This window comes from Vulpes lagopus, chromosome 2, assembly GCF_018345385.1.
Source record: "Vulpes lagopus strain Blue_001 chromosome 2, ASM1834538v1, whole genome shotgun sequence".
Classification (NCBI taxonomy): Eukaryota; Metazoa; Chordata; class Mammalia; order Carnivora; family Canidae; genus Vulpes; species Vulpes lagopus.
The window spans coordinates 81,584,184-81,605,551 of NC_054825.1; the positions used below are offsets into that span (position 1 = coordinate 81,584,184).

Consider the following 21,368-nt stretch of genomic DNA (forward strand, 5'->3'; position numbering starts at 1 on the left):
AATGCTTTTAATTGCTCCATAGTTATAAGAATGTTGTTTTAAAGTGATGTGACCCATAAAATAATTTTAAATTGTAGATGGTGATGCTGATATATTTAAAATTATATTTTCTCATATCACCAACTATTATCATCAAATAAAATAGAAAACATCAGTGCTAATTGTGGCTTTATTTATTTTTCATCTTTTTGGTCTTTTTCTTAAGTGGAACCCAGTGCAGGGCTTGAACTCAAGACCATGAGCTCAAGACCTGAGCTGAGATCAAGAGTTGGACAGTTAACTGACTGAGCCACCGAGGCATCCCTTTATTCTGTTTGTATAAAAGAACTTCTGGAGCCTTTGTGAATCAAGTAAATGGATCTTAAAAATGGATCTGTAGTGACTGAGTTTTTTTAACTAAGATTTTCTGGACGATGGGAACTTCAGATTTTCCTCTTTGTAACATTCTCCTTTATCTACAGTGCTACCGTGTGGGGAAATATTCTCATTATGGTCACAGTAACATTTGATTCCACCCTTCGTTCTCCCATGTACTTCCTCCTTGGAAACCTCTTTTTTTTGGATACGTGTCTCTTCACTGCCACCACACCTGATCATGGACTTGCTCAATGAACACAAGACCATCTCCATATGGGGCTGCATGACACATGTTCTTTATGCACTTGTTTGGGGGTGCTGAGGCAACTCTTTTGATAGCCATGGCCTTCGACAGATATGTAGCCATATGTAACCCCCTGCACTATCGGACAATCATGAGCCACAGGCTGATGAGTGGGTTTATAATACTATCATGGACAATTGGTTTTGTACACAACATGAACCAGATGGTTTTAACAGTCAACTTGCCTTTCAATGGCCCCAATGTCATAGACAATATATTCTGTGACCTTGTGATTAGGCTTGCTTGTATGGACACATATACCCTGGAATTCTTTGTCATTGAGACAGAGGGCTGCTCTCATTCATCTGCTTCATCTTGCTGCTTGTCTCCTACACTGTCATCCTGATCACTGTACAACAAAGATCATCCAGGGGGCTCGCCAAGGCTCTGCCAACACTGTCTGCACACATCATTGTGGTCACTCTGTTCTTTGGGCCTTGTATCTTTATCTATGCCTGGCCATTCAATAGTTTTGCAAGCAATAAAGTCCTTTCTGTATTTTACACTGTTACCACACCCTTACTGAATCCTATTATTTACACACTAAGAAATCAGAAGATGCAAGGGGCCATGAGAAAATTACAGTTCCAATGTGTTATCTTGACACAGAACTTCTAGATTTGGGCACTATATAATTAAGACAACTTACAAGTACTGTGCTAACAGAAGTTGAATAGGTTATATAAAATACATAGTTTCACTCTTCTTATGTTAGAGTGACCAGTGCAGAAGCAAAAACTGTGCAGAAAATAATAAAATATTTTAATTAATCCTTACTGCTGCTAAAACACATAATGATAATGAGTGACCTACAGCAAAATACACATTTAAAATCATTGAGCCCTTTTCCATAGATATTCAATATATATTTATTAGTGAAGAAATCAGTATTTTAAAATATGGTCAATACTAATAGAGATGATTTTAATAGATATGGATTGTTAATAACATTCATAAATTTATACTGTCTTTAAATGAGGTACCAGTACAAATCATGTGTGCAATAATGGGTACAACAATGGGAAAATATGATTCTAAACTCTTGATCCAATGAGAAAAAAATAAGAATAAATAATTAAATTTGACAGTAGAGTCAATGTAAGGTGCTAGAGAGAATGTAAGATACCAGAGAGAAGGAACCAATGCAAGGACAACTTCAGTAGAGCTACAAAAAGCAGCCTTGAAACCAAATGCTCCAAGACATATTATAAGTATGCACAGGTTTCCTTTCAAACCTCAATAAATAAATATGCTTCTGCATATGTCTTGATTTTAAGCACTGTATCATGTAACTTCTTTCCAAGTGCTTTACATAAAATTATACTTAAATTTGCCTTTGGCAAGCATGTAATCCTTATTGTAATTATCAGCTAAATCTGATTTGTTATTGTTGAAGAGGGGGTAGTGCATTCTAAGTAGGGAATCCCATTGTCATTGATGATAATCCTAAATATTCTCTCTGAATTCAAGTCACCAACATTTCTTGCTTCCTCTAGACAACAGCTTTCTAATTGATTCTTAACCACTGTATAAGTTCTTTTTACTCTCCTGAATGCATTCTGCACAAGCACCCAGTGATGTGATTAAAATGCAATTCTCAATTTTTCTTCCTTGGGTAAAACTATTTTAGTGACATTAAGAGACACAGGTTCATATCCTTCACTGGCCTTCAAAACCCAATCTGCCTCTGGAATCTACTAATATACCAATCCAATCTATTTTTTTTCATAATGTTGTATCATGTCTACTTTGTTTTAAGTTCTCAAAAGAATCAAGAATCTTAATTTAGGACTATTTCCAGACTGTTCCCTTCACCTAGAATGACCTTCCATTACTTCTACACCTAGCTAACTTCCTCCTAGAGGTATAATCTGGACAAAATATTAATTTTTAAAGTTTTTTTTTAAAGATTATTTATTTGAGAAGCAAGGAGGGGTAGAGGAGGAGGGAGAGAGAGAAAAATCCCAAGTAGACTCTGTTGAGCGTAGAGCCCAACTCAGGGCTCAATCCCACGCCCCTGAGATCATGAGCTGAGATGAAATAAATAATCAGAAGCTTAATTGACTGAACTACCCACAAGCCCCTCACAATCTTACATTTTAGAACACTTTTCCTGTATGTCCTTGGCCAGTTCACATTTCTTTATTTTACTTATTTACAGCATGCTGTGATTTCCATCCTTTGCATAAATTATGACATAATTATTTGCAGTTAGAGGTTAATGTCAGCTTTGTTTTTAGGCTATAAATTCTATGTATCTCTAGTATCTACCGTATATATTGGCACTCAGCAGTTTAAACATATTTATTGAATGAAGAAAGAAAAGATGAAATACTTTATATACTGGTGGAATATTATTTAAGTTAACCTACAACTAAGGAATATGTGCACTTTATTGTGAGATATTATCTGTTAAAAAATTGCAATACAGAGACACCTGGGTGGCTCAGCAGTTGAGCATCTGCCTTTGGCTCAGGGCATGACCCCGGGGTTCCAGGATCAAGTCCTACATCACAGGGAGCCTATTTAGCCCTCTGCCTGTGTCTCCACCTCTCTCTGTGTGTATCTCATGAATAAATTTTTAAAATCTTTTTAAAAAATTACAATATATAAAGACATATATTGCTCATATATTTTAGTAATTACAGGGATGAAAGCCTTGTACTTAAAGAAAAGGAACAAATACCATATGATTTCACTCATGTGGGATTTAAGAAACAAAACATATGACCACAGGGGAAGAAAAAAAAGAAAAAGAGAAGCAGGCCATAAGGGACTCTTAACTATAGAAAACAAACTGAGGGCTCATGAAGGGAGATGGATGAAGGATGGGCTGGATGGGTGATGGATATTAAGCAGAACACTTGTTGTGATGAGCACCAGGTGTATATGTAAGTGATGAATCACTAAATTCCTCACCTGAAACCAACTTTATCATTTAGGTCAGCTAACTAGAATTAAATGAAAACTTGTAAAGAAAAAAATATGAAGAAAAGGAACATAGAATACATGAAAATTTCAGGGAAGTGGAAGAAAATAAAGTAAGTTAAGAACATTTGCCAAAAAAAAAAAAAGAATATTTGCTATAAACCTTATATTCTACTCTTATTTCTAACACAATAAACATAAAATTTCAGTCTTACTTTATAGCACACTCTATATTAAATAAATCATGACCATATAAAGTATAATTCCAATGGTAGATGGGATCGTACTCTAAACTGATAAAATATTACATAAGATTTTTGTGTCTGTAGCATAGCACAACCAAAATCCTGAAATCCCTCTGGTTACAAAACATCTAAGACTGCTAGAATCATGTAAAATAACTGTTAAAATCAATTGAAGTGAAAATATCAGTGAGGGTAACAAAACATGAGAGACACCTAACTCTGGGAAATGAACAAGGGGGTAGTGGAAGGGGAGGGTTGGGGTGATTGGGTGATGGGCACTGAAGGGGGCACTTGGCGGGATGAGCACTGGGTGTTATGCTATATGTTGGCAAATTGAACTCCAATTAAAATTTAAAAATTTAAAAAACAAAGAAAAAACACAAAAACTTAAAAAAAATGAGGATATTAGGAAAGAAGAATCCTTTCCCAAAGGATAAAAAAAATCAATTGAAGATTTTAAAAGAAGGTAAATGTCTCACTTGAGGTCAGTATGAAGCTTCAGCTCCATCCCAGGAGGATAGACCAGCACTGAACCATTGCCCACTCTGAGAACATCTACAGAATTCTGCTGCCTAGAGATCCTATAAACTTGGGAGAGAACTGAGGTTTGGGTTTTGCACCATAACAGAGTGCCATGCTCAGTGCACAGATTCTGGGAAGAGAGAGGGAGATTATTAGAAGAAAGCCTGCCTAACAGAGAAAACAGAAAAAAAAAAAAGTTACCCAAACTTGATTCTGGATATAGATGAAAATAAATGGGTCCTTCACAAGGTTGGGCTTGTCATCACATTCTTTGTATGTTCCCACACATAAGTGTGAGAATTTTCTTTTAACTTGCTACTTAAGGAAATAGGTTCAGGCATTTGACAAAAGTAAACACAAATACTCAGTGGAAAAAAAATGTTCCTTGAAAACAGATTACACTGAACTCTCACAGAAATGTATAAAATAATATAAATAAAAACACTGGGTGCTATACTATATGTTGGCAAATCGCACTCCAATAAAAAAATATACAAAAAGTAAATTAAATAAATAAATAATAAATTTTAAAAATAAAAATAAATAAAAACTAACTATCAAAAATCACAAGACAAACAAACAAAAATATCCCAGCAATTAGGACAGTCAGGAGAAAGTGAAAAGACCATGCATGAAATGGGAGAAAAATACTTATAGTCATGGATCAATCAATGCCCAGAAGTCAGTGGCATTTCTATACACTAACCATGAGACTGAAGAAAGAGAAATTAAGGAGTCAATCCCATTTACCATTGCACCCAAAGCATAAGATACCTAGGAATAAACCTAACCAAACAGGGAAAGGATCTATACCCTAAAAACTATAGAACACTTCTGAAAGAAATTGAGGAAGACACAAAGAATTGGAAAAATATTCCATGCTCATGGATTGGCAGAATTAATATTGTGAAAATGTCACTGTTAACCAGGGCAATTTACACGTTTAATGCAATCCCTATCAAAATACCATGGACTTTATTCATAGAGTTGGAACAAATTATTTTAAGATTTGTGTGGAATCAGAAAAGACCCCGAATAGCCAGGGGAATTTTAAAAAAAGAAAACCATATCTGGGGGCATCACAATGCCAGATTTCAGGTTGCATTACAAAGCTGTGGTCATCAAGACAGTGTGGTACTGGCACAAAAACAGACACATAGATAAATGGAACAGACTAGAGAACCCAGAAGTGGGCCCTCAACTTTATGGTCAACTAATATTCGACAAAGCAGGAAAGACTATCCACTGGAAAAAAGACAGTCTCTTCAATAAATGGTGCTGGGAAAATTGGACATCCACATGCATAAGAATGAAACTAGACCACTCTTTTTCACCATACACAAAGATAAACTCAAAATGGATGAAAGATCTAAATGTGAGACAAGATTCCATCAAAATCCTAGAGGAGAACACAGGAAACACCCTTTTCGAACTCAGCCACAGTAACTTCTTAAAAGATACATGCATGAAGGCAAAAGAAACAAAGGCAAAAATGAACTATTGGGACCTTATCAGATAAGAAGGTTTTGCACAGCAAAGGATACAGTCAACAAAACCAAAAGACAACCTACAGAATTGGAGAAGATATTTGCAAATGACGTATCAGATAAAGGGCTATTTTCCCAGATCTATAAAGAATTTATTAAACTCAACACCAAAGAAACAAACAATCCAATCATGAAATGGGCAAAAGACATGAACAGAAATCTCACAGAGGAAGACATAGACATGGCCAACACGCACATCAGAAAATGCTCTGCATCACTTGCCATCGGGGAAATACAAATCAAAACCACAATGAGATACCACCTCACACCAGTGAGAATGGGGAACATTAACAAGGCAGGAAACCACAAATGTTGGAGAGGATGTGGAGAAAGGGGAACCCTCTTGCACTGTTGGTGGGAATGTGAACTGGTGTAGCCTCTCTGGAAAACTGTGTGGAGGTTCCTCAAAGAGTTAAAAATAGACCTGCCCTACGACCCAGCAATTGCACTGTTGGGGATTTGCCCCAAAGATTCAGATGCAATGAAACGCCGGGACACCTGCACCCCGATGTTTCTAGTAGCAATGTCCTCAATAGCCAAACTGTGGAAGGAGCCTCGGTGTGATCGAAAGATGATGGATAAAGAAGATGTGGTTTATGTATACAATGGAATATTACTCAGCCATTAGAAACGACAAATACCCACCATTTGCTTCAACGTGGATGGAACTGGAGGGCATTATGCTGAGTGAAATAAGTCAATCGGAGAAGGACAAACATTATATGTTCTCATTCATTTGGGGAATATAAATAATAGTGAAAGGGAATAGAAGGGAAGGGAGAAGAAATGTGTAGGAAATATCAGAAAGGGAGACAGAATATAAAGACTCCTAACTCTGGGAAATGAAGTAGGGGTGGTGGAAGGGGAGGAGGGTTGGGCTTTGGGGGTGAATGGGTGATGGGCACTGAGGGGGGCACTTGATGGGATGAGCACTGGGTGTTATTCTGTATGTTGGAAAATTGAACACTAATAAAAAATAAATTTATTTAAAAAAATAAAATCACAAAGTCTAAAAACAAAAAAGGGAGACATGGATCCAGAATATGTAAATAACTCTTACAATTCCAGAATTGAAAGAGAAATAATTAAATAATAGGCAAAGGATCTAAGTAGAAACGTCTCCAACAAAGATATTCAAAGGGGCAATAAGCACATGCAAAAATGCTCAATATCATTAGTCACTAGGCTATACAAATAAAATCACAGTAACCTATCACTTCTTATCCACTAGGATGGCAATAACCAAAACGACAGATGAGAACACAGAGCAATCAGAGCTCTAGTACATTCCTGATGGAATGTATAATGATGCAAACATTTTGGAGAGAATTTTAGCAGTTCCTGAAAATGTTAAACATACAGTTACTAGAAGACCTAGCAATTTCACTCCAAATATGCATGCAACAGAAAACATATGTCCATACAACAGACTGAACATGAATGGTTATAGAAGCTGTATTCACAAAAGTAAAAAAAACACAACGAAAAAAACACTAAAAACTCAGTGTTCATCTCAGTTCAAACTGAAAAACATAGTCATCAAAATTATGTCATTTCATTAGACAGAGCTCTAGTCTTATTTGACAAGGTAATTTGAGGAAAATAGATTCCTGTCACAGTCTTGTTATAAATAAAAATGAAAGACTAATAAGAAGAATCACAGAGGTTCTATTCATCTAAAAACATTTTAATTTTAATTTTTAAAAGATTTTATTTATTCATGAGAGACACAGAGAGAAGCAGTGACACAGGCAGAGGGAGAAGCAGGCTCCATGCAGGGAGCCCGATGTGGGACTTGATCCTGGAACCATGGGATCATGACCTGATCCAAAGGCAGATGCTCAACTGCTGAACCATGCAGTTCCCCAAAAACATTTTTATTTTTAATTGAGAAGTTAGTTTGCCTTCCAAAGTACAATGTGGAATGCAAAATGTTCTTCCTTTTCTCCTATGGTGATCTGTTTTTTTCCTCAATAGTAATGCAGCTTTTGTTTTAAGACCTTGCAGACTGATTTTGAGTTCTAATTTCTGAATTTTGTATTGACTCCTCTTGGCCTAGAAATGATAAACTAATTGACTTCTCCAAAATATCAGACATCATCTAATAAAAAGGAAAGAAAAAAGAGCAAGAGAAAAAAATATATATATACACAAATAATGAAATGATAGCATCTATTTTTGTCCTGTCACATTAACATCATTGTATTGAAGCAAGCTTGACTTCTATTAGTCACCCTATATTTCATATAACTAGGGTCAAAGTTACTAAAAAGAATGACTTTTGAAAGTGGTGCACTGCTATTACACAGGGATATTTTCTTAAAATTTTTCATTTGTAACAAAAACAAACCTAACTGTAAAGTAATGATGTATTACTAAGTTCAAAATAGCATATGGATTCAGGAACTAAAATAGAAGAAAGAAAAGGAATCTTCTGGAATGCTAGAAAGCAGAGAGCAATCCTGAATCATGGAGGATATGGCTGGAATAACAGCTTTAATAAGGCAGGCTAGCCTAGGGGAAACAGGTATCAGAGAATAACCTCACAGCTGCCCCTGTAATATTCTTATAAAAGCCTCCACCACAGCCACCAAACCTGCCACTGAAACACCAAACTTACTAACCAACTCACCCATCTTCCCTATCACCTCTGTAAGTCTTTTGGATTTCTTCTCTCCCTCTCTCTTTTTCTTTTTTCTAAGCTATTGATTTCTTCTGCTTTCAATATCAGCAATTTATGATTAAATTAAAAGAGATTTTCAAGTCACAGGTTGTGATACACTATCAAGACCTCTATGACTTGCCTAAAATATTAAAATATCATTGTTATCTAGTCATTCCTTCTTTATTAACCTGAATATAAAAGATAGACTGTTTGCTATTACATCTTGTAAAAATGGAGATAGTTTATTTTTCAAAATTGAGTTACCTTTTTAAAATTTCAACTTAAATAGCTCATTTTACTAAAGTTGAAAACATGAAAAAAGATTAATAAGAAAATAAAACCATCCTAGAGAAAGGGGTTTTTCATTATTAGGATTTGGAGAGGTGTAACCTATACAGTTCCCAGTGGGTAGCAATCTAGTTGCAATCTCATGCATTGCTCCAGAAACATTGGAGGATAGAAAACAGAAGTGCCTTGCATAGCACGGTGACATGTTTGGTGAAGTGTCTTCAGAATAAATATGGAGTATGGAAAATATAAGTTTCCTTAAAGGCATGGCTCAAGAATAATGTAGACAGAATATTTATAGCACCAGATGATTATTTTAATCCTGTGTGTGATAATTTGTAGGAAGACAGAGATCCTAAGCAGAAATACTTATATCTGTTTTCAAAAGATTTTAGAAAAAATAGGGAAGGCCCAGGACAGTCCCTCCAGCTCACAAAAACAAACAGAAAAAAAACCTCATGAGAGAAATAACTTTATTTTTAAAAAAGATTTTATTTATTTATTCATGAGAGACACACAGAAAGAGAGAGAGAGAAAGAGAGAGAGAGAGAGAGAGGCAGAGGCACAGGCAGAGGGAGAAACAGGCTCCATGCAGGGAGCCTGATGTGGGACTCAATCCCAGGTCTCCAGGATCAGGCCCTGGGCTGAAGGCAATGCTAAACTGCTGAGCCACCTGGGCTGCCTGAGAAATAACTTTATTTTTTTTTTATTTTTATTTTTTAATTAATTTTTATTGGTGTTCAATTTACCAACATACAGAAAAACACCCAGTGCTCATCCCATCAAGTGTCCACCTCAGTGCCCGTCACCCCTTCCCCTCCAACACCCGCCCTCCTCCCCTTCCACCACCCCTAGTTCGTTCCCTGAGTTAGGAGTCTTTATGTTCTGTCTCCCTTCCTGATATTTCCCAACATTTCTTCTCCCTTCCTTTATATTCCCTTTCACCATTATTCATATTCCCCAAATGAATGAGAACATACACTGTTTGTCCCTCTCCGATTGACTTATTTCACTCAGCATAATACCCTCCAGTTCCATCCACGTTGAAGCAAATGGTGGGTATTTGTCGTTTCTAATTGCTGAGTAATATTCCATTGTATACATAAACCACATCTTCTTTATCCATTCATCTTTCGATGGACACCGAGGCTCCTTCCACAGTTTGGCTATTGTGGCCTCAAAGAGTTAAAAATAGACCTGCCCTATGACCCAGCAATTGCACTGTTGGGGATTTACCCCAAAGATTCAGATGCAATGAAACGTCGGGACACCTGCACCCCGATGTTTCTATCAGCAATGGCCACAAGAGAAATAACTTTAAAGAATAAATCAATGATGTGGCTCTGACCCCCCTTTGATAAGTCTCCAGCAACACTACAGACAGTGCCTAATAGAATCCTGGCTGGAAGAAAGGATCTCCAAGAATCTTAGAAGTTTTGTCCACATTAGCTAAAAACACTAAAAACAGAAAAATACCTGTCTCAGAAAGAATTATGGATGTGGCTCTTGGAGCATGAAGTATACACAAAATGATTCCTAAGGTATGCATGAGGCTTTTAAGAGAAGTATTCTGGCAAAGCAAGAGTTAAATTGGACTAAAAAGGACAGAAAGTGCAAAATAGAGTCCTCTTAGAGAAAGGCTTAAAAGGACTCTGCAAAGAAGATGACCTCCAAGTAGCAAACATTTGAAAAGTTGCACATCAGGGATATGTAGGCCAAATCTTCAGGGAGATGTCACTACACACTGACTTGAATTGCTAAAATTAGAAGACTAAACATACAAATTATTGTGAAGATACAAAACAGTTGTTTCTCTCATATATTGACAGTAGAGGTGTAAAATATTATAGCCACTATAGAAAAGCGGGGTCATTTCTCAAGTATTAAAAATATCCTGACCCTATATCCCAGCAACCCAACTCAGAATTGTGCACACAAGAGAAATGAGAACAGATGTCCAGGAAGATTTATACAGGAATGCTCAAATTAGCTTTATTCATATTTCTCCCAAATTCAGGGGAAAAAAAGACCTCTTCAGTTGTTATATATTTAGAAAATGGAATACTTATCAGCAATAAATGTGGATTAATCTCAAAAGAAATATATTGAATTTAAAAATCCAGGTACAAAATTATACATATTCCATGGTCCAATTTATGTTATTTTCAAAAACACACAAACCTAATCTATGTTAATAAAAATAAGTGGTTATTTCTGGGGTCATTGGCTGAAAAGGAGTTCAAGGGAACTTTTTGATATATTGGAAATATTCTATATTTTATTTTTTATCATGGTCAGAATGTACATATATGCTCAAAAACTCATCTAATTGTATACTGAAGGTTTGTTCATTTTATTGTATATAAATTACAACTCAGTAAACTATAGAAAAAAGTACCATGTACCTGCATACATACACTAATATTGATCCTCTAATTTTATTTCTGAGAGTTTGTCCTTGATATATTCAAAGAATGACACATTTAGTTTTAATTATTGCAAAACACATTGGGATAGCAAAAAAAATATAAATAGCTTGTATTTTCCTCATTAGGAGAAAAAATTAAAGAACTGAATAGTATATTAAGAACTAAATAATAAGCAGCCATATAAAGAGTTAGGAAACTTATTAAGCATTAACACAAAAACTTCTCCAAGATATACGGTAAGTGAAAAATAAGGTACAAGACATTGTGTAATACATTTCAAGTTTATGTTCAAACGAGGAAAAAAGGAATGTATATAAATATTACTTAGTCACAATTTTGAAATTTTACATAAAAATTGGTTGTTTCCTCACTTGTATCATGGGTTATGGATATGGACTATGATGGGAAGATTCCTCACAGAACATATTTTTTTTTACTTTAAAAATATGTGTAACTATGCAAACATATTTCCTATGCAAAAATTAAATGTATATTTAAAACAGCATGTGTTTTCCTATTACTAAACTCATCTTGTCTGAGTCATTTCCATGTTGTTAAATTGCAATTCTAACTCTCCCATGCATAGTATTGCAAAATCGTTAAACTGTTCTCCTTACTTTAACACTTGCCTTCTTCAAATCTGTTCTCCATGGTGGCCAGAGTGGCCTTGAGATTGCCAAAGCCCTATTGTAATGACTAAATGCCACATCCCGTGTGCAGCTGCTGCCTACCTCTCAGACATGACCTTATACTTTCCCCCCATTTGCCCATCACTTAGTCACCACTAGAGTCTCCTTTTTGTTCCTCAAAGCACCAGCTCCCTTGTCTTCATGCTCTTTGTTCTTGCTCTTCCCATTGCCTGTTAGGCCCTTTCCTCAGACCTCCTCAGGGCTAGACATCTAGTTATTTAGCTTAAATGTCACCTCCACAAAAATAGACTGTTCCAACATCTAACTCAAAGAACATCCTACTTGTCCCCATTCATTCTCCAATGTAGAGAATTCTGTTATATTCTTTCATTTTTGACATATAAACCTATCTTCTTTGCTCTTTGACTGGCTCCCTCCATTGGAATGTTAAATCCTTGACACCAAGGATCCTGTGTACCATAATCACTGTTGAATTACTGACCCACCCATACAACAAGCCTTCAAATGATAGATACTCAAAACGCCTTTCCATGGTTTCTCCTTGGGAAATATCTGTGGCAGTTTCCCAAAAGTAATCATCATGGGTAAAGCCAGGACTACAGTCTTGTATTCTGAATTCTAGTCTTGTATTTTCATCACTACTGGATGCTTTGTGTAGTAAAATAATTGAGGCATCATGAGATACACCTCTTAAAACACACACACACATATCTTTCTTTTAATACTAAAATAAATAAATAAAATTCTAAAATAATACTAAATAAATACTAAATACTAAATAAATACTAAATACTAAATAATACTAAATACTAAAATACTAAAATACCAAAAAGCTGCCTAAGATGAAAAAGCTTTCTCAGCTGAGAGGAGAGGCCCACTATAGACTAGTTAAATCACCAGATTACTTTTAATTACTTCTAAGCATTGTGGTCAATTCTGAGAAGGGAGACCTGGGAAAGTCTGTATAATTAGATGAAGCAACAAGGACAACACCAAAAACAAAAGCAAAAAACAAAAAAACAAAAAGACTTCTCTATTTCTAAAGATCTCTCATCCTTTCTCTTCCCCTCCTTCCTCTAGTTATCTACCAACCCTCCTGTTTTGGTATCTGCACATGTGGTTTGTGGTATAGGCATCTCTGGAGGCATGGTTTCTCTGTCCTTTCATCTTTTCTCCATTTTGTCCATATGTATCTTATCATTTCTTTTCTGATGCTCTACTCTTTTTTCCAATTATCTTATATTTCTAGCTTTCTAATCTTTCAAGAAGCGAAATTAGCTATTTGCAGCAATAGGAAAAAAACTGCAAACAATATTATCTCCATCTCTTTACCTCTTTCCTCCATTTTTCATCATCTCCCGCTACACTGTTGTCTGAACTGGACATAAATTTGAATGGCTGTACACCTGACTGTATATTGTATTTCTTTTGTAAAAGTTAAGTTTGTTACTATTTTTAATATGACTCAGATTTATCCCATCTTGTCTCTTAATGAATGACGAAGAAACTAAAATAAATGGATTTTTCATGATTATTTTTTAATGTAATATTCTTTATTTGAAAAAGAGAAAGACCTTCATTTACTAATGCAGAATACAGGAACTACATATTCAAAAAAGTGAATAATAATTAATACCAAGATCGTAATAGAGTAATTCTTTGAGAGGTCGAATAAGTGTATAAGACATGAAGTTCTCTTATTAGAGGGGAGTTATTCCTGAAAAATCTTTTTTTAGCCTTATACAATCTATCTACCTAACTTTTTTGAATCCCAAAATATGCAGATACTAACATACTCAGCACTGAGTTAGTCTCACTATTAACCTCTTAGTAAACACCAATGCTTTCTTATCACTTATATGAATTATATAAAAAGATATAAAATAACCTCCTCAGGCTTACTACTTTCATTATGCTTAAAAACATGTGTACCATTCCATTTTCATTGCCACTGTTAAAATATCAAGTTTAAAATAGTGACATGACCCAGTAGGGGTCTTAGCTGACACATGTTTTGAATATTTTTAATCCTTATAATATTCTTATCTTTTTCTTCTTCTAATTCTACTTGACATTCTATTAATTCCCATTGGAAGCACTCTGCATGCTTCAGGTAGCTAAAACCCCAAAGCATATTCCCTATTGCATCACAAATTAGAGAGCAGATTTCAGAATTTATGATGTCCTACCATGAGGACATATATTTGAGGAAAAATTCAGAAATGAACAGGTAATCTTTTCATCAGAAGGAAGTGGATAGCCCCTTGTTTGAGAGTAGCAGTGGATTCCTAAGGAGGTGAAAAATTTTGGTCATCCTTCATATTGGAAAGAAATTGAGAGGAAGAATAGAAAGTAATATTATTTGTCTGGTACATCTGCTACCTTAAAATGCATAAAAATAGAGTAATCCTGCAGAAACAGAAAAAAAAGGTAAGATCTAAATTCAGACATATAGCATTCTCTACCTTGTCCCTCAAAATACACATCCTACAAGTCCTCCTGATGCGTAGTATTATACTAAAAGGATTTAAAATCTTTAACTGCACTATTATAAAGAAATGTAAATGTCAGAGCTTTGGGAGATTTTCTACCTGGATTTACATTTGAGTATCACACAAATTACCAGGTTTTTTTTCCATTGTAAATCAGAGATAAGACAAAGAAGAAAATTGGGAATCACAAGTTAGAACAGGTAGGCTGAGTCAGAGACAAATGTCACTGATTTCACAAGTTTACAAACCTCTTGGTTACCACACTCCGCTGTCATGAGTTTCTTCTCTTGCATGTGGTCCTAATATGAGGCTCAGAATTAGGGATCTTAAAACAAGGCAGACTCGATTCACAAATCCTAACTGAATTATATAAAAATATCTAAAATAACCTCTCCAGGCTTACTACTTATGTTGTCCTTAAAAAACAATACAAATAAACAATTACCTCCTTGAAAACAACACAAATTTTTAATCTCAAAATGACTCAGATTTAGGCAGTCACCACCTCTGGGATTAACTCCAGCACAGTGACAACAAAATCTACGGATACAGGGTCCACTTAGCATTTTTTACTAGAATTTGTCTAATCACTGAGCACTTTCTTAGTTCAGTTTGTATAGACGTGATGTGGCGACTAACCATCTCATTTGATCTTCATGTCAGCCCTACGCAGTAGAAAGAGTGGATATATTACTTGTCCCTTATGAATCAAAAATTCAGATTTTAAAGGACGTAAGACTTGCCTAAAGTTATATGCTTACCAAATTGCAGAAATAGGAACATAAACAAGATATAATAATTCCCAAAGGAAAGTCCTTCCTGGAACATTCATGATACTGTCTAAAACTACAAAATATTAAAGAACAATAGAGGTTTCCATCATCCAATTTAGCTATCCCATTGAATTGGTAAGTAGCTGTGTGGGTGAATATTTGTGTTTTTCAATAAACTTTTATATAACCCTCAACTACAGTATCAGTTAAATATTTTTTTATGTTCTTCAGCTTGATCCACATTTTTCAAAATTCATAGAAATGAGTAAGAGTGTTTTTTAATAATCATAAAAAGGGTATGAATACAGAGGCAGAAACCACACTGTTATTTTTTTCTTTTCTTTTTTAAATATTTATTTATTTATTTTAGAGAGAGAAAGAATGCTCACCCAAGGGAGGGCCAGAGGGAGAGGGAGAGAATCTCAAGCACATTCCCTGCTAAGCCCTGAGCTCTATGCAGGGCTCTCAATTCCACATCCCTGAGATCATTACCTGAGCCAAAATCAAGAGCTTGCCACTCAATCAACTAAGTCACCCAGGCACTCCAAAAACCACACTGTCATTTTCAAATATTCATTAATTGGATTTGTGATGGCAGGGGTAGTTTTAAGGAGATTTACTTTAAAGCACAAAAATAAATCAATTTATGCTTATCAGCATGATTTAGACAAAATATTCGAAGAATGTGAGGTAACTAATAAGTGGGTAAGACTAAGTAAATTTCAAAGACGATAATGTTCAAGAAAAAGGTCCAGTGAAGACCCAGCCAAGCTTTATAAACTGTAGAAAAATCCAATGGAATGGAACACTTAGGAAGTATGTACTGTGCTCCTTCTACCTTGGAAAAAAACAATCTATTGCCTCAGAATTAATGGAAACACAGGCATTGGATATAATGAAGTAGAACACATGCACAAAACAAAGTGAAAATGAATTAAGGCTCAAAGAATGTGGGCAAATGAGAGAAAGAAAGAGAATGAACAGAATGCAATGAGGAAGGAAAAGCAAAAGGTTGATGGAGAAAAATTACAAATAAATAATAAAATAAGCTAAGGCAAATGTAAAAAGAATAACATAGCAAATGAGTGTGCAAAATAGAATTAACAGGAAGAGAATGGGCAAATAGGAAAAATTTTTAAAGGAGCAAGAGGGAATGAATGGATAGAGATGAAGGAGGAGGTGCTAGAAAGGTGCTCAGTCCCCAAAACCTGGATCCAGGAGCCAGTCTGAGAGCAGCTGGAATCTAGACATGTTCGGTGTGGCCTGTGGATGCCAGGTGTCTGCATCTCAGAAGGAGGTAAGGATGTGAGTCCCCTCTCCACCTGCGCATCTTCAGTGCCAGATGTGTTTTTGTATCAGCTGAAATAACAAGGAAGGTCAGGGATGATGAAGACATTCAGATCTCTGGCCCAGCCCACACTGACAATGCTTCACCCTCCCCAACTACAGCAAAACACTGGTCACTGTGAGAGTCATTATTAGGGCTTCTTTCCTCAGGAATTCATTTCATGTAGAGTAATGTCATCAGATGAATGTCTGTCCTCAGTCTCTTGTTGAGCACAATTTGGAAATCACAGGAACAGAAGGTATGTAACTGAGAACAGGAGAAGGAAGTATATGAGAGAGGGGAAGTGGTCTGCAATTCCATCGATTAGTAACATGGGGTAGAGGGGGGTCTGGGGAAATAGAAGCAGAGGAAGAGTGAGAGACTGTGACTCTCAGAGTGCTCCCTGAGGCTTGGAATGGTCAACTCAAAGACGCATGAAGTAACTGTAAGTGAGACCTGGAGAGCACAAAACCTAAGAACCAGCAGAAGGAGCTACTGACTTACTTTCCTAAGAGCAGGTTTCTAAAGGAAGAGTGAGGAATGGATGTGGAGGTCAATAGGTATCTAAGTGGGTAAAAGACAGAAGGAAGCTCCTAAGCAATTTCAAGGACACCAAAGATAATTTTTCCCCATTTCTTTTGTTTTTAGTTTTTTTTTAAATTCCAGTTAGTTAACCTACAGTGTAATCTTACTTTCAGGTGTACAGATAGTGATTAAGCACTTCCATATGACACCCGTCGTACTTACCGGTGCTCATCACAGTAAGTGTAGAACTTAATCCCCATCACCTATGTAACCCAGTCCCTCCCACCTTCCCTGTGGTAACCACCAGTTTGATATCTCTTGTTAAGAGTCTGTTTCTCTTTCTTTTTTCCCCTTTGCCCATTATTTTTGTTTCTTATACTCATTATACGTGTGTTTATACATATGTGAATAAGTATCCCACACACGTGCCCATGTATTATAAATTCCTTTCCCATAATATTTGGCTGCTAGTTAGAAATGTTACTAATCACCTAGAATATATGTTCTGATGTTTCTTAGATGTGTGTCTGAAAACATCAGCATATTGCCTACATTTCCCATAAATTTCTTTATGGACTTTTTAAAGTTGATATTCCTTTAGTTTTTCTTTTTTTCCTCTCTTCTTATCTTCTCTTTATAGAAATGCCATCAAAAATTTCTGTCAAATTTCAGTCAGGACTTTCTCCTTCTCCAGTTTTCCCCTCCACCTATAATAGCACTTGAAAAAGAACAAAAAAAGATTTATTGAGGGGTACCTGGGTGATGCAGTCAGTTGAATGTCCAATTCTTGGGTTCAGCTCAGGTTGTGATCTTGGGTTCTTGGAATTGAGCCCTGCATCCACCTCCATGGTCAGTTGAGGGAGTCTGCTTAAAGATTCTCTCTCTCTCCCTCTGGCCCTACCCCCTGTGCCTTTTCTCTCTCTCTCTCTCAATAAAAAAACACATCTTTTTAAAAAAAGATGTATTGAGCTATAATCAACATAGCACACCATTTGCCATTTAGGGTGTATACTTCAATGGTTTTAAGTGTATTTTCATTATGCAAGTATTACCGTGATAAATTTTAGAGCATTTTCATCACCTCAAAGAGAAAATTCATATTAGCAGTTACTCTTTATTCCACCAATAGACCTAGGCAACCAGTTTTCTACTTTCTGTCTCCATCAATTTACCTTGTTTGCAAATTTTCAAAAATTGAATAGAACAATACATGGTCCTCTGTGCCTGGTTCCTGTCAGATAGCATAATGTTTTTTAGTTTCTCCATGTTGTAGCATGTCACAATCTGTCATTCCTCTTTATTGTCAAACTGTATTCCATTGTATTCATAGTACTTTTAAAAACATTACATATAATTCAAAATCCAGACAAATTTTGTTATATATCACATTATATATCATATTGTTACAATTAGCAATCTTTCATTTTTAAACAATTCACACCAACAGTCAGACATGAATAAAAATCACAATATATGAATCTTTACTTATAAAATACATTTCTACAATTATAGTAATATACAAATTAGAAAATAACCATTAAATAAATCTCTAAATAGAATTCTTATTTAGACCAGATTACAGCCTCAAGAGGGGAAATATTTATGCAAGCAAAATTGTGATTAACTACCTAAATATTATCAAGGTATAGACAATAATTATTAATGTCCTAATAAGTTTAAACTGAGGAATACACAGCTTTATTTTTCTTACCACTTGTGAATGAGAATGAAGAAAAGAAGTAATTGCAACACTAAAAATCTTAACTGCAATTGCTTTTTTTTCTCATCTATTCAATGAGTATGTCATACTAAATATTCTACATGGCCAATTTCAATTCTATCATGTTTTGATTTTGTTAGCTGAGATATTCAAAATATTTTATATATTCTGATAAGTTTTTTTGAAAATATTTGTGGGAAGGATATCATTTGGCTATCATTCTGAGATCTGAGGAAAGAGTAGGTAATGGATACATGGCAAACAAATAAAACTGGATTAGTTAATTGGGATTTTGGGAGCAGCTTGGGTGGCTCAGCAGTTTAGTGCCATCTTCATCCCAGGGCATGATCCTGGAGACCCAGGATTGAGCCCCACATCAGGTTCCCTACATGGAACCTGCTTCTCCCTCTACCTGTGTCTCTGCCTCTCTTTCTCTCTCTCAGTCTCTCTCATGAATAAATAAATAAAATCTTTTTTAAAAATTAGGATTTTTGAAAAGGGTGTGTAGTGGATGCAGGATTGGGAGCCAACCAAGGGTGTACCTAGAGGAATACCTCTGTGTTAGCAGAATGTAAGATTCTTATTTGAGACCCTAAACCAGTTTGGAACAAAGGTGCACAAAGGCACTGAAGCAGAACAGTGCAATAGGAACAAGTAAGGAACACACATTTAGAAAACAAGACATAAAGCTACCAACCAGGAACTGGGGATTTTATAGGAACCAAAGAAAAGAAGCACTTGGAAAAGCACTGTGCTCTGTGAGAATGAAGAGAACTGACCAAAACCCAACATCAAACCTAAATATTAGACACAGTGCGCCAACACTATTCAAAAAAAAAAAACAAACAAAAACAAAAACAACCCTGACAAATACAATAATGATTAACTTTTGTTTTAATTATTTGTTTTAAAGATTTTATTTATTTATTCATGACAGATACACAGAGAGAGAGTCAGAGACACAGGCAAAGGGAGAAGCAGGCTCCATGCCGGGAACCTGATGCGGGACTCCCGGATCTCCAGGATCCTGTTCCGGGCTGAAGGCGGCGCTACACCACTGAGCCACCGGGGCTACTCTAACTTTATTTTTAATCAGGAAATTCTGACTACACCTCAAGCAATATAGCCAGAGTCCTAGAGGAGTACAATTATATAGAAGCACATGGGCAAGTGGGAATAAGTGTGGTTATGAGAACAACATCTTAGGGGGAGATCTAGAAGGGAAGAGTAGAAAGGTCAACTCAAAACGTCACCTGTTTTGGGACATGCATTTTTTTTTTTCAGATAGGCAAGTGTTTGATGTGGTAAATGTTTTTCTCTGGAAAAGAGCTATGGAGTAGATGGAAAGGTGCTCATAACAGATATACTTTGTTCTCTGTTATTCTGCAGACAGAGGGATGGAGACAGAGAACAGCACAGTGTTGACAGACTTCATTCTCTTGGGTCTAACCCAGTCTCAACATGTTCAGCTCCTGGTATTCGTGCTTGTCTTAGGTTTCTATCTCATCATCCTCCCTGGAAACTTCCTTATCATCCTCACCATCAGATCAGACCCTGGCCTCACAGCCCCCCTCTACTTCTTTCTGGGAAACTTGGCTTTCCTGGATGCATCTTACTCTTTCATTGTGGCTCCCAGGATGCTGGTGGACTTCCTCTCCAAAAAGAAAATAATCTCCTACAGAGGTTGCATCACTCAGCTCTTTTTCTTGCACTTCCTGGGGGCGGGGGAAATGTTCCTTCTTGTTGTGATGGCCTTTGACCGCTACATCGCCATCTGTCATCCCTTGCACTATTCCACCATCATGAACGCTAGAGTCTGCTACACCTTGCTGCTGGCCCTGTGGCTTGGGGGATTTGCTCATTCCATTGTACAAGTAGCCCTTATTCTCCAGTTGCCGTTCTGTGGCCCCAACCAGTTGGATAACTTCTTCTGTGATGTGCCGCAAGTCATCAAGCTGGCCTGCACAGACACCTTTGTGGTGGAGCTCCTGATGGTCTCCAACAGTGGCCTGCTCACCCTGCTGTGCTTCCTGGGACTTCTGGCCTCCTATGCAGTCATCCTCTGCCGTGTGAAGGGACACTCCTCTGAAGGGAAGAACAAGGCTCTTTCCACATGTACTACACATATTATCATTGTGTTTCTCATGTTTGGACCTGCCATCTTCATCTACACTCGACCCTTCAGAGCCTTCCCAGCTGACAAAGTAGTTTCTCTCTTTCACACAGTCATCTTTCCTTTGATGAACCCTGTGATTTATACACTTCGCAACCAAGAAGTGAAAGCTTCCATGAAGAGGTTATTGAGTCGTCACATGGCTTGCTGAATGGAATAGAAGGATAGGACAAGCAACAAAGGAGAAAATATAGCTGGAATTAATGAAATCATTTATTCATTAATGCACTGAATCAGTCAGTCATTTTACCCAACACTACATTTATTAAGTACTTGCAATTTTCAGGCACTATTCTAGGTATGTAAATAGGCAGGTAAGATTCCAGGTCTCTTGGGGTTATAGTCAAGTGGATAAACATAGATTAAACTATTATATTAAAAGCAACCCATGATATCCAAAAGAGAGAGTGAACTGAAGAAAAT

The 21,368-nt window shown here is 36.3% G+C and overlaps 1 protein-coding gene and 1 pseudogene across 1 annotated transcript; both read left to right on the top strand.

The window, feature by feature from the left end:
- Positions 1 to 354: 354 nt before the first annotated feature.
- LOC121479553 lies at positions 355 to 1,279 on the top strand (annotated as a pseudogene).
- Positions 1,280 to 19,801: 18,522 nt separating this feature from the next.
- On the top strand, positions 19,802 to 21,096 carry LOC121484893 (olfactory receptor 4N5). Its single transcript, XM_041744685.1, has one exon. The coding sequence runs from the start codon at positions 20,170 to 20,172 to the stop codon at positions 21,094 to 21,096; it is 927 nt and encodes a 308-aa protein (XP_041600619.1). The 5' UTR covers positions 19,802 to 20,169.
- Positions 21,097 to 21,368: the final 272 nt, after the last annotated feature.